Genomic DNA, 13,581 nt, shown 5'->3' on the forward strand with positions numbered 1-13,581 from the left:
GTGTGGGCCATTAATGGTGGTTTAGAATCTTGATGGCTCCCATTGACTAGGACAATTGGTTGTAAATGGTTTATTTACCTGCAAGTGTTCCTGGGAGCCAGCCAAGGAAGAATGGAGGCTGGGGTCTCACAGGACACGTGAGCATGTCACCTGACACTGGAATCCATCTTAAATCTGGTATTTTTCCATTTAGAAGGAGGGGTAGGGACCCAGAGAGACAAAAGATTCCAGTCTTGTGCCAAAGCTATAAAAGGGGGTGGAACAAAACAAAGGAGGCTGCCAGTCATGAGAACACCCCTGCTTTCCACCTAAAATGTCTCCTGGAACTAACAAGTCTGCACCAGGGGAAAGGATTGGGCCAGACTAGGAAGGAGTCTAGTTTGTGAAAGAAGCTTATTAGCATATCTCTGAGGGTGAGATTTTACCTGTAATCGGTTTCTTAATGTATTAGGCTTGGACTTGTGTGTTTTTGCTTTATTGTGCTTGGTAACTTACTTTGTTCTGTCTGTCATTACTTGAAACCACTGAAATCCTACTTTTTGTTCTTAATAAAATCACTTTTCTTTATTATTGAACCCAGAGTAAGTGATTAATACCTGGAGGAACAAATGACTGTGCATATCTCTCTATCAATGATATAGAGGGTGAACAATTTATGAGTTTACCCTGTATAAGCTTTATATAGAGTAACATGGATTTATTTGGGGTTTGGATCCCATTGGAAGCTGGGTGTCTGGGTGCTGGAGATAGCAGACCTGCTGAGCAGTTTTTGGTCAAAGTCTGCAGCTTTGGGGGCGTGGACCAGACCTGAGTCTGTATTGTAGCAGGCTAGTGTGTCTGGCTCAACTAGGCAGGGTTCTGGAGTCCCAAACTGGCAGGGAAAACGGGCTCAGAGGTAGTCTCAGCACGTCAGGTGACAGTCCCAAGGGGGTCTCTGTGACCGAACCCGTCACTTCAGTCTCCATCTCTCTCACTGCTGGTCCACATGGAGCCACCCAACACACCTCATGAGAGAAACATCAGCCCAGGGACAGATCTTCAAAAAGGGTTTAATAAGAAAAAGCAAAAATTCACAATGAAGAAGTGTTAGGGACAAAAAAGCAGGGAAGTTCCAAACTGTCTGATCAATGGGAAATTAGAGGGGAAATCACAGCCCCTGTCTCAGTCAGATTTATTTCTTGCATCTAAACAAAACTGAAATCAAAAAGCTAATTGAAGCAGTTCCCAGGTAGGGATTGTCTCCAATACCCCGATGGGTCAATGAGCATTTGGGACAGGAAGAGTCTAACCATACAGCATTTACATCCTCACAGGATATTTGATCTCAACCCAGCCATTCTTATATTGATGTCCCAGAGATGCCATCATCAATGTCATCATAACCCGGGTCATGAGGAGGTGGGGACAGGGCTTCCCTCTCAGCCCCAGAGGCCCCTTCACTTCTTAGCGAGTGCAGACTCCAGCCTGAAAATAGCAAGCAAGTCACATTACAGTCAATGTATTCATTCTCCACCCATGTGCACTCACGTAATGGATGGGCAAAATACAGCATGGGCTGTGAATCAGCCCCCACCCACAGTTCCTCTTAGTGGGCCTCTGACATGTTTAAACCATGATTTCTCTCTCTGTTCTTCAAAGAAAACATGTGGGCGCGGATTCTCTCTCTTCTGAGACCTCCCTGGTGCAGGAGAAGTGTGGGGATGGCAGTGAGCTGGTGACAACTCCCTGATAGGCCACTGGGAGCTGCTGTAACTCCTGACATCTGATATAGTCCCTAAGGGACCACACGCCAGCAGTCCCACTGAAGTCAGAGAGAGTATTCATGTGAGTAGACTGACAGATGGGATCTAGTATTTGTAGGATCAGGGACCTTATCTAGGAAATCTTCTCTCTGTCTTGATTTCAATCCATTTAACTCTGTTTATCAGAAGTCAAGGAGGGGACACAGATGAGAGGTCACCAATAACTGTATTTCAGTGCAGTGACAGTGAGCTCTAGTGGCCAGTAAAGGCTCTTCCCGGTGACTTCTCCACACTCCACTCACCTGTCTGTGAATCCCTGTTCCTGACACTTTCCCCATGGGCCCCCGTGACTTCCTGGGCACTCGGTCCAGAAGCAGGGTCGTCTTCAGGGTCAGAAATTTCTCTGGCATCATCATAACCGTCCCCTGGGTCATCTCCAGGCAGGGCAGGGACCTCTGAAATAATGATGGGAATTAATGGTAATGAGAAGAGGCTTTCCACTGAATAGAGAAATAAGCTACATGCCAGGTGTGGCAAAGGAGGAACTTGTGTGTATTATTTCTTATGAATGAATGCCACATACACCTCAGTTTAGCTGTTTGATATTATCCTGCCAGACTGCACAGGGAAAAACAAAGGAGGCCATTGGAGGGGAAGCAAACAGGAAACATAAAAATAACAAAGACGTGGCTCCTTAAGGCAACAATGAGGGAAACTGTTAATTGTGGAATGCCCTTGTCAAGGTTCCTTCCCCACTCTGAACTCTAGGGTACAGATGTGGGGACCTGCATGAAAACCTCCTAAGCTTACTTTTACCAGCTTAGGTTAAAACTTCCCCAAGGTACAAATTAATTTTACCCTTTGCCCTTGGAATTTCCACTGCCACCACCAAACTTTAACTGGGTTTACTGGGAAACGTAGTTTGGACACGTCTTTCCCCAAAAAAATCCTCCCAACCCTTGCACCCCACTTCCTGGGGAAGGTTTGGTAAGAATCCTCACCAATTTGCATAGGTGACCACAGACCCAAACCCTTGGATCTGAGAACAATGAAAAAGCATTCAGTTTTCTTACAAGAAGACTTTTAATAGAAGTAAAGGAATCACCTCTGTAAAATCAGGATGGTAGATACCTTACAGGGTAATTAGATTCAAAACATAGAGAATCCCTCTAGGCAAAACCTTAAGTTACAAAAAAGACACACAGACAGGAATAGTCATTCTATTCAGCACAACTCTTTTCTCAGCCATTTAAAGAAATCATAATCTAACACATACCTAGCTAGATTACTTACTAAAAGTTCTAAGACTCCATTCCTGTTCTATCCCCGACAAAAGCATCACCCAGACAGACACAGACCCTTTGTTTTTTCTCCCTCCTCCCAGCTTTTAAAAGTATCTTGTCTCCTCATTGGTCATTTTGGTCAGGCGCCAGCGAGGTTACCTTTAGCTTCTTAACCCTTTACAGATGAGAGGATTTTTCCTCTGGCCAGGAGGGATTTTAAAGGGGTTTACCCTTCCCTTTATATTTATGACAGCCCTTGTCATACATTTAAAGGGAAGAGTAATCACCTTTCCGTATTCAGTGCTATAAAATCCCTCCTGGACAGAGGCAAAGTCCTTTTACCTGTAAAGGGTTAAGAAGGTCAGGTAACCTGGCTGGCACCTGACCCAAAATGACCAATGAGGGGACAAGATACTTTCAAATCTGGACTGGGGGGAAAGGCTTTTGTCTGTCTGTGTGATACCTTTGCCGGGAACAGATCAAGGATGCAAGCTCTCTAACTCCTGTAAAGTTAGTTACTAATCTAGCTAGAAAATGTCTTGGGTTTTCTTTGGTTTGGCTTGTGAAATTCGCTGTGCTGGAGGAAATGTTTATTCTTGTTTTTGTGTCTTTTTGTAACTTAAGGTTTTGCCAAGAGGGATTCTCTATGTTTTGAATCTGACTGCCTGTAAGATTATCTTCCCACTCTGATCTTACAGAGTTGTTCTCTTATCTTTTTTTGTTCTTCTAATAAAGTTCTGGGTTTCTTTTAAGAATCTGATTGGGGTTTTTGGGTCTTAAAAATCCAAGGCTGGTTTGTGCTCATCTTGTTTATTCTCAAGCCTCCCCGGGAAAGGGGGTGTAAGGGCTTGGAGGGATATTTTGGGAAATAGGAACTCCAAGTGGTCCTTTCCCTGGTCTTTGTCTAAATCACTTGGTGGTGGCAGCATACTGTTCAAGGACAAGATGCAATTGGTGCCTTGGGAAAGCTTTTAACCTAAGCTGGTAAAAATAAGCTTCGGGGGTCTTTCATGTGGGTCCCCACATCTGTACCCTAGAGTTCAGAGTGGGGAGGGAACCCTGACAGCCCTTCGCTGGCTCCAGCCAGGCTACTTTGGGTTAATTCTTCCCAGCCCTGAGCTCAGGATCAAAGGGCAGACTAGGGAATGAAGGGGGTGGAGCAGCAGTAGCCAAGGGGTAATGTGGCTTCCAGGAGGCAGATTCATCATTGCTCACCTCGGCTGTCTGGAGTCTGGAGGACATTCCTCAAGGCAGACTCCTCCACATTATCGTAATCCAACTGAGACCCCCCTGGGGAAGCTCCCTCTGGAACAGCAAACATTACGGTCAGCTTCCCCTGAACACACCCATTTCCCCAGCAGGTTTTAGTTCCCCATTAAAGGCCTGTTGTTTTCGAGTTTGGGCTTTTCATCATAGAGTCTTCAGGGGAAGTCACAGGGTGACCCAGGGGAAAAGGGAGAGTCATGGACATTCTCTCAAACAATAATTGTGCCACCTTTATTTCCTCAAAAATAACTAAGGCCCAGCCCTGCCCCACAGCATCCAATACCAACTTTGTCATGCCCTTCAATGAGATCAGGATCTATGCTGGTATTGAGCTAACCCTGGACCTATTTCATAGATTCATAGATATTAAGGTCAGAAGGGACCATTATGATCATCTAGTCTGACCGCCTGCACAATGCAGGCCACAGAATCTCACCCACCCACTCCTGCAATAAACCTCTCACCCATGTCTGAGCTATTGAAGTCCTCAAATCGTGGTTTAAAGACTTCAAGGAGCACAGAATCCTCCAGCAAGTGACCAGTGCCCCATGCTGCAGAGGAAGGCGAAAAAACCTCCAGGGCCTCTTCCAATCTGACCTGAAGGAAAATTCCTTCCCGACCCCAAATATGGTGATCAACTGAACCCTGAGCATATGGGCAAGATTCACCAGTCAGATACCCAGGAAAGAATTCTCTGTAGTAACTCAGATCCCACCTCATCTAACATCCCATCACAGGCTGTTGGGCGATAGTAGCTGCCAAACCAGAGCTGACCATTGTGAATTCAACTGAACTCTATAAAGACATGGTTTAAAGTCCTTACATTATATGGGCTGGATCGTGAATTCGGCTATATGCTCCTGTCGAGGAGGCAGGGGGCTAAGGTCATGGGGCATAGATCAGGGGTTGTACAGTGACACGTGTAAGCTGTGGAAGTCAGATTCTTTCATACAGTGTGAATATTTCTCTGCCCGGTTCCCTGCAGCTCCTCCCCTGGGAGAGAGCACAGTCAACCACACACAGAAAGGGTCAGGATTTGTTCACATTTCCATCAAGAGCTGGACAGAAATCTTTTGTGTGTCTCTGTGTCCACCCCCATCCTTGTTACCTTGCTCTGATCCAGGATCATTTTCCCCCTCGCTGTCCCCGGTGTAATACTGCAGCTTTGTCACTGAGTCATCTGAATAGGAAACTGGAGAAAGGGTAAATGGGATGTTATCACAGTGAGAGCAGCGAAACTGGCTGATGGGCAATGCATCCGGGTCCTGGAGCAAGATTTATGGTCTCACTATATTGCTTCTTCAAGAGAAGATGCTGAATTCACAGCGACTGAGTGGTGAGAGGCTGACACAGACTTTCTAAGCTAAATATCAGCTTTTTGTAGTAAATGAGGCTTTGGGGTGGATAATACAGACTGGGAAGATGCTGGGAACAGCCATATTGACCTCATGAGGTGAGGCAGGAACTGAATGAGCCTTTTACCATGGGACCCCCTCCTGTGGGATTCTTTCAAATCCTTCTCATGAACTGGGGAGCCTGTTTTGAGTCACACTCAGGGTGTAAGAATCTCTTTAGAGAGGAATGTTTATCTTCTCCTCCTGAATGTTGCTGCTTCATGGCCTGATCCAGCAGAAAATTATGGCTGAGGCTGCTGGTCCAGATTTCCTCAGCAACAGACATGACTTCCATTTTGTTCTGGAAGATACTCCCCCTCCCCCGACTTTTTGACAGATAAGGCCACACCCCTGCTATGATCAGAGTCTGTGACCAACCCCCACCATTACTAGAGAGGAGAATGTGGATCTCAGAAGTAGCCTCAGGAAGAAGCACTGACCATGCTCAGAGTGCCCCACAATGTGCTAAACTGAGAGCAGCATCTTCCCCCCTGATTGACATTCAGTCAAAATGACGTGAACAGTCACTTTCCTGACCCAAAACTAATTACCCCCTACGGCTGCAGGATGTACAGATGGGCCTGACTGTCCTCAGAATGGGGCTAGCAGAGTCTGCTAGGGAGGAAACTCATTCATCTCAGTCCAGTAACTGGCTGGTCTCTTCACAGACCCAGCATCTGCAGCCATCCAGGACTCACAGGCTTGAAGGCTGCAGAGATTTAGCTCTAAGTCAGAGCTTTAGAAGGCAGAGTGCATTAGAGACTTTCTCCCTGTTAGGAATAACACACACAGACCTGAGCGATCAAACATTTCCTGCTTCTTTCTCATCAGGTTATAATCGATCTCCTCGTACACGGCCTCAGAGAAAGGGTCCAAGGATCTTCTGGAGCCTGAAAACAAAGGGCAGGGTTTGCACAGGCTCAGAGAAGCTAGGGATGGGAAACCCTATGAGATCATCCAGCCCCTGCCCCCCGACTCCAGTGCAGGACTGGTTCCTACAGCACATTCCCACTGCTCTCTCCAGTTTAGATTTCAGCATCCCAGGTGATGGGGACCATGTCCCTGTCATGTTTGTTCTATTGACTATTTCACAGTTATTAAGTTTATCTTGATATTCAACTTTAATGGTCCCTTCATAAATGTATCCTATTACTCCTACTACCACCCAAAATCGTTCCTCTCCTATCCTGGTGCTCACACCTATGGGCAAAATAGTACTTGTATATGTACTGCCTAGAGACTGTGTGGGGAATAATTAGCTAATATTTGTGCAGTGCTTTAAAAATGGAAAGTACTATCTACATATTTTTTAGGTGACGAATTTGAGGAACTGTCCCAGATTGAGGTGTCATGAGAAGAAGTTTTGGAACAAATTGATGAACTAAACAGTAATAGGTCACCAGGACCAGATGGTATTCACCCAAGAGCTCTGAAGGAACTCAAATGTGAAATTGCAGAACTACTAACTGTAGTCTGTGACCTATCATTTAAATCAGTTTCTGTACCAGAAGACTTGAGAATAGCTAATGTGATGCAAATTTTTTAAAAAGGCTCAAGAAGTGATCCCAGTAATTACAGGCCAGTAACCCAAACTACAGAATCAAGCAAATTCGTTTAAACTACCGTAAAAAATAGAATGATCAAACACATAGATGAACATGATTTGTTGGGGAAGAGTCAACATGGTTGTTGTCAAGGGAAATCCTGCCTCACCAATCCTCTGGGATTCTCTGAGGGGGTCAACAAGCATGTGGACGAGGGGGAGCCAGTGGATATAGTGTACTTAGATTTTCAGAAAGCCTTTGACAAGGTCCCTCACCAAAGGCTCTTAAGAGAAGTAATCTGTCATGGGATAAGGGGGAAGGTCCTCTCATGGATCAGTGACTGAGTAAAAGATAGGGAAAAAAGGAGAAGAAATAAAGGGTCAGTTTTCAGAACGGAGAGAGGTAAATAGTGGTGACTCCCAGGGGTCTGTACTGGGACCAGTGCTGATCAACATATTCATAAATGCTCTGGAAAAAGGGGTAAACAGGGAGGTGGCAAAATTTGCTGATGATAAAAAACTAGACAAGGTAGTTAAATCCAAAGCAGACTGCAAAAAATACACTGGGGTCTCACAAAACTGCGTGACTGAGCAACACAATGGCAGATGAAATTCAATGCTGATAAATGCAACATCTTGAATACTGCGTGTAGATGTGGTCACCGCATCTCAAAAAAGATGTATTGAAATTGGAAAAGGTTCAGAAAAGGGCAACAAAAATGGTTAGGGGTATGGAACAGCTACCGTATGAGGAGAGATTAATAAAACTGGGACTTTTCAGCTTGGAAAAGAGATGATTAAGGAGGGATATGAAACTATAAAATCGTGACTGGTGTGGAGAAAGTGAATAAGGAAGTGTTATTTACTCCTTCTCATAACACAAGAACTGGGAGTCACCAAATGAAATTAATAGGCAGCAGGGTCAAAAGAAACAAAAGAAAGTATTTCTTCACACAACACACAGTCAATGCCTGTGGAACTCTTTCCCAGAGGATGTTGTGAAGGACAAGAGTATAACAGGGTTCAAAAAAGAACTAGATAAATTCATGGAGGATAGGTCCAGCAATGGCTATTAGCCAGGACGGGCAGGGATGGTGTCCTTAGCCTCTGTTTGCCAGAAGCTGGGAATGGGCGACAGGAGATGTATCACTTGATGATTACCTGTTCTGTTCATTCCCTCTGAAGTGCCTGGCATTGGCCACTGTTGGAAGACAGGATACCGGGCTAGATGGACTTTTGGTCTGACCCACGATGGCCGGTCTTACGTTCTTATATAAGGGTAAATCTACACTGCAATCTGGAGGAGTGATTGCAGCACGCATAAACACATCTGAGCTGGCTTTGAGCTAGCTAGCCACATAGCTGTGTCAGCACATGCAGCAGCACAGGCTAACCTGCCGTGTACAGCCTCGCCTAGGAGCCTGGGTGCACGCTCCAGTGGCTAGCCCACGTCACAGCCATGCTGACGCAACTACACTGCTGTTGTTATGCCAGCTAGCTTTCACCGAGCTAGGTAAAAGCTAGCTTGGGTATTTCTACATGGGCTGCAATCACACCTCTCATTGCAGTGTAGATATGCCCTAAATGCCTAGTAGAACTGTCTGATCTCTTTGGCCATAATCACCCAAGCTCTTTTGCAGCATTTCTCCTTCCTCGTACCCTCCCTCCTGCTGTATCTCTCTATTCCGGATCTTTCCCTCACATGGATTTTCTTGTACTTTTCTAAATGGAATCTCAACGTGTTATTTTTTCTAAGAATACTTGAAGTCTCTTTGTATTATTTTCTCCAGTGAGGCGGAGTGACCTCCCTCCCCACTTTAGAGTGAGGGACCACTACACTCCCTCTGGTGGGTGGAGCCAAACCTGCCCTGCCCCCGTCGCCGGAATTACTAGGGCAGGACAGGAAGTATAAAGGGAGGGTCTTGCATCTCATTGGAGTGGGAGCTAGGGAAGGAGACAGAAGTCTCCAGCCTGCTGCAGAATTCTGGAGCTGGATCTGCACCGGGCAGCATCCTGTCCCCAAAGGAGACCGACCCTGGAGAGAAATTGCCGGCACTGCCATCAGCCAAGTACCCTGACGAGACCAAAGACCCGGGCACTATGGAACCCCTCAACCAGACGCTGGAAGGAAGTAGCCCAAGGAAACTGCACTTTGATCCCGTTACACTGTCAAAACCCGAGTCAACATGTTTTAGCTGAATCCCTGCTGACCCAGTGGCGGAACAGTCCGCCAGTGTTTGGGCCCAGGGCTGGGACGCAGTGGAGTAGGGTGCGCCAAGGTCCCTCCATCCCCTGCTGCCAACCCCATCCCTGGGGTGGCAGCCTACCCACGTTAGGCCAAGAGGTCTGCTGTCTGCCAGAGCCAGGTCATCAAACTGTCTGTTTGGTGCTCTGCCCTGCCTGAGGGCCTGAATCCCTAGATTGTTTGGTGCTCCCTGCTCTTCCCCACCCAAGGAGCCAGAGCCCCAGACTGTGTCTTTGCTGGCTGCCTTTGCCAAGAGGCTTAGGCAAAGCCTGCTTCCCACTCTGCCCTGCCCAGAGGGCCACAGCTTCCCTTATCAACCATGAACTGCTGGCTGTCCCAGCCAGGATGCTGTGGACTAAAGACTGTTTATACTCCACCCTGCCTAGAATGCCAGGGTTCTAGACTCTTGATTGGCGGCAGCTCTGACAGGAGGCTGCGAACTCTAGACTTCTTACAGATCGGCCCAGCAAGTGGGACACGAGCCTGAGTGCTGCTGCCTGACACAGTGAGAGGGTGTGGCCTCCCTCTCCACTTGAGAGCAAGGGACCACTGCATTTCCCCTTTGTATTATTTCTATGTCGTCCCCACTAGTTTCAACTCCTCCCAATGTATTGTCATCTGCAAGTGTCACTGCTGTGCTATTCATTTCCATGGCCAGATCATAGCTGAAGATATTAGAATCATAGAATCATAGAATATCAGGGTTGGAAGGGAGCTCAGGAGGTCATCTAGTCCAACCCCCTGCTCAAAGCAGGACCAATCCCCAATTAAATCATCCCAGCCAGGGCTTTGTCAAGCCTGACCTTAAAATCTTCTAAAGAAGGAGATTCTACCACCTCCCTAGGTAACGCATTCCAGTGTTTCACCACCCTCCTAGTGAAAAGGTTTTTCCTAATATCCAACCTAACATATCATATTAGATATGATAGGACTTAAGATGGTCCCTGGATCCCCCACCTAGCTTTCCCTGACATGTACACCTTGTGCAGGTTACAGGGCTGCTACTAGCAGGCCAGACTTCTGTACCAGACACGCACTGGCTACAGAGCTTTCGTGCAAGAGAGGTACACACCAGATGTGTTCACCGTAAGCTACCATAATACTCCGACAAGTATGGCTGAAGTTAGTTTAAACAAGGTATATTACACACAGTGTCACCTAGTGGCTGAATAGTATAATACAGTTTAGCCTTCCACTACGTCTCCGCCTTTGAGTTCTACATTCCTACCATTTACAACATTTAAGTTATCATGGTATCTTTACAGTTTAGCACAGATCAGTCTATTAAGTGTCTCTTGTTAGTATATAGGTCTGTCTCTTAGCCTTGGATAAAATTTTGGGTTTGACTTTTGATACTTTTATATCCTCCTTACGAATATGTATGAACAAAGAATGAAAACACTGTGTGATGCTTCCAGATGGTGTATATAGCACAATGAAAAGAAATAAGGAAAATAGTTAAAGTGTTGCTGGGTATGGTGGGAGTTTAATATACAAGTGTACACTTGAAGACTGCCTCAACCCTTATCTCAAGGCAAGGTCAAGCAACCACATGGGAGGGGCAAGGGGGGTGGTGGGCAAACATAAGAAACACTAAAAAGCCAGAGAAAAGGTGTCCCTGGCTGAAACATAACCTTACTCCTTACCCCACCCGTAGGGTACAAAAGAAGTGGTACCAAGTCCCCATACTACGATCCTCCAAAACAGAACATGACCATAAATTGTAAGGGGTGGGACCAAGGGATATAATTAAACCTGCTAAGAAAAAGAAGGTAGGAAAAAGGACAGGAAAAACTCTGTGACATACAGAGCTATGGATATGCTTGCCTGATTAACCCCACTAAACATTGTATTGCCTGCACTCGGACTATGGTCTTCTGCTTTCTGTTTGCGTGATAAGAACCAAGAGAGGGGTGAGGGAAAAAGTCCTAACATCTCTCAGTGGTACTAGTTTTCTAATTACCCAACCCAAACACGTAACAACTTGGTCATCTGGCTTTCCATCAGCAGCACCTGAGGCCTGTTTGGAATCTCTGAGTTTTCTTCCTCTTGTTCTCCATCTGCCATCTGTAGAGTTTGCTCTGTTGATTGTTCTTTCTGAGGTACACTATATATCTGTATGCTCCAGCATTTTATCTTGAGTTTATTTGTACTGGGTCTCCTTTCAAATATCCCTTTCAAGTTCTTCCGCTTTTCTCATGAGGCCCATCATGGCTGCCACACTGAGGTGGAGAACGCTGTTGGTCTTTGATCCTTTGATCACATGCACTCTGAATGAGAAGTTTTTCTCTTTGAAAGAGATTTCTGTGGTGAACTGTCCCATACAGTTCAGAATGCCTCTAGTGTTAGTCAGAGCTCTGGCAGGTAACTTCATCTCTGGGAGGGGTTGAAGGTGATTGTAAGGCCCTTCTGAGATGACTGTTACATCTGCTCCTAAGTCCATTTTAAAGTCCATAGTGTTTCTCTGAATGATCAGTTTCACTCTCCAGGCAGGCTCTGTATCTTCACACAGGATAGATCCAAGAAACGATAGCTCTTGATTGTCTGGAATATGAATCAATTCCCTGACTGCGTTCATGTGGCAAACAACTGCAAAAAGTCCATGTTTCGTGCATTTAATATATCCTGAATGTTTGAGTGGAATTTGTTCCTCTTAGCCAGGGAGTTCTCCCTCTTTACCTCACCAATTTCATGGTATTAACTTGTTTCATTCAGGCTGCGTTTGTTAACAGCTTCTAAGCTAGTTTCTCATTTTTCAAGTTTGACAAGTTGCTCTCGGTTTTGCTGTCTCATGAGCTCAGATTGCTTTGCCGTTTGAATCGCAGTGTGTAGGGTGAAGTCTGTTTTGAATTGTAGGTCCTGTGAAGGATTTTTTTCTGTTAACCCAATAACCAGCCTCTCTCTGAAATTTTCATGTTTGCAGTTTCTGAATCACAGTTTTCAGCCAAGGCATGCAGAGCTCTTATAAACTATTCAGCATTTTCCCCTAGTCCTTCAATTCTCTGGTGAAAACATGCCCTTTCATAAACCACATTTCTCTGAGGGTACAGTAGAACCTCAGAATTACAAACACCTTGGAATGGAGGTTGTTCATAACTCTGAAACATTCATAACTCGGAACAAAATGTTACGGTTGTATTTTCAAAAGTTTACAACTGCACATTGACTTAATACACCTTTGAAACTTTACTATGCAGAAGAAAAATGCTGCTTTTAACCATCTTAATTTAAATGAAACAAACACAGAAACAGTTTCTTTACCTTGTCAAATCTTTTTTCAACCTTTCCCTTTCATTTTTTTAGTTATTTACATTTAAGACACTTCTGTACTGTATTTTCTTTCTTTCTTTTTTTTTTTTTGTTTGGTGTCTGGTGCTGCCTGGTTGCATACGTCCAGTTCCAAATGAGGTGTGTGGTTCACTGGTCAGTTCTGTAACTTTGAGGTTCCAGTGTATAAAGGACGCATCAAACAAAGCCAGAACCCTTTCATAGTCATCTTTGTGCCTGTCTTCAGGAAAATCAAAGGATTGAAAGAAATGCTCTGCTTGCTTCCAAACAGCACAAAGTAATCACCATACCTGTACAGCTTCAGTTTCTTATGGAGTTTTGTAGCAATCTGAAATCTTGCAAAATGCTGCTTCTAGTCTGTCAGTTGTGAAGGTCTGTCAAAGCTGAAGTTCTCTGGTCAACGAAGAGGGAGATGTTGATGAAATCCTGCAACCTGTGTTGCTTTTTTTTCCCCTGTCTGCATCCTTCATTGCTCCTCCTTCTGTCTGCAACTTCTGTTGCTCTCTTCCTTCTGTTTTTCTTCTCCTCTGGCACTGCTTAACTTGGGGCACCATGTCACATACACTTTGGACATGGTAGGTGGCAAGGCTGCTATAAGCAGGTCAGGCTTCTGTACCAGACATGGACTGGCTACAGAGCTTCCTTTCCGGAGAGATACTCAACAGATGTGTTCACAATAAGATCCCTTAATGCTCTGCCAGGCATGGCTGAGGTTCGCGAATGTAAGTTGTTACATGCAACACCACTTCGTGGCTGAACAGTATAATACAATTTAACCTTCCACTACACTGCCAACGCCCCACGCCCCTTAGGCACAGCT

At 45.4% G+C, this 13,581-nt stretch overlaps 1 protein-coding gene across 1 annotated transcript in view; it reads right to left on the reverse strand.

Annotated features, from left to right (window-relative positions):
- Positions 1-1,053: 1,053 nt before the first annotated feature.
- Positions 1,054-13,581, reverse strand: part of LOC140907283 (antigen WC1.1-like) — a 47,570-nt gene continuing 35,042 nt past the window's right edge. Inside the window, exons 11-15 of the mRNA XM_073332873.1 lie at positions 6,480-6,575; positions 5,400-5,483; positions 4,241-4,330; positions 2,045-2,197; positions 1,054-1,464 (exon numbers count right to left, since the gene is read on the reverse strand). Coding sequence (XP_073188974.1) covers positions 1,340-1,464; positions 2,045-2,197; positions 4,241-4,330; positions 5,400-5,483; positions 6,480-6,575 — 548 coding nt within the window. The 3' untranslated portion in view covers positions 1,054-1,339. The remainder of the gene's footprint in view (positions 1,465-2,044; positions 2,198-4,240; positions 4,331-5,399; positions 5,484-6,479; positions 6,576-13,581) is intronic.

The sequence above is a fragment of the Lepidochelys kempii genome, chromosome 1, assembly GCF_965140265.1.
Source record: "Lepidochelys kempii isolate rLepKem1 chromosome 1, rLepKem1.hap2, whole genome shotgun sequence".
Classification (NCBI taxonomy): Eukaryota; Metazoa; Chordata; order Testudines; family Cheloniidae; genus Lepidochelys; species Lepidochelys kempii.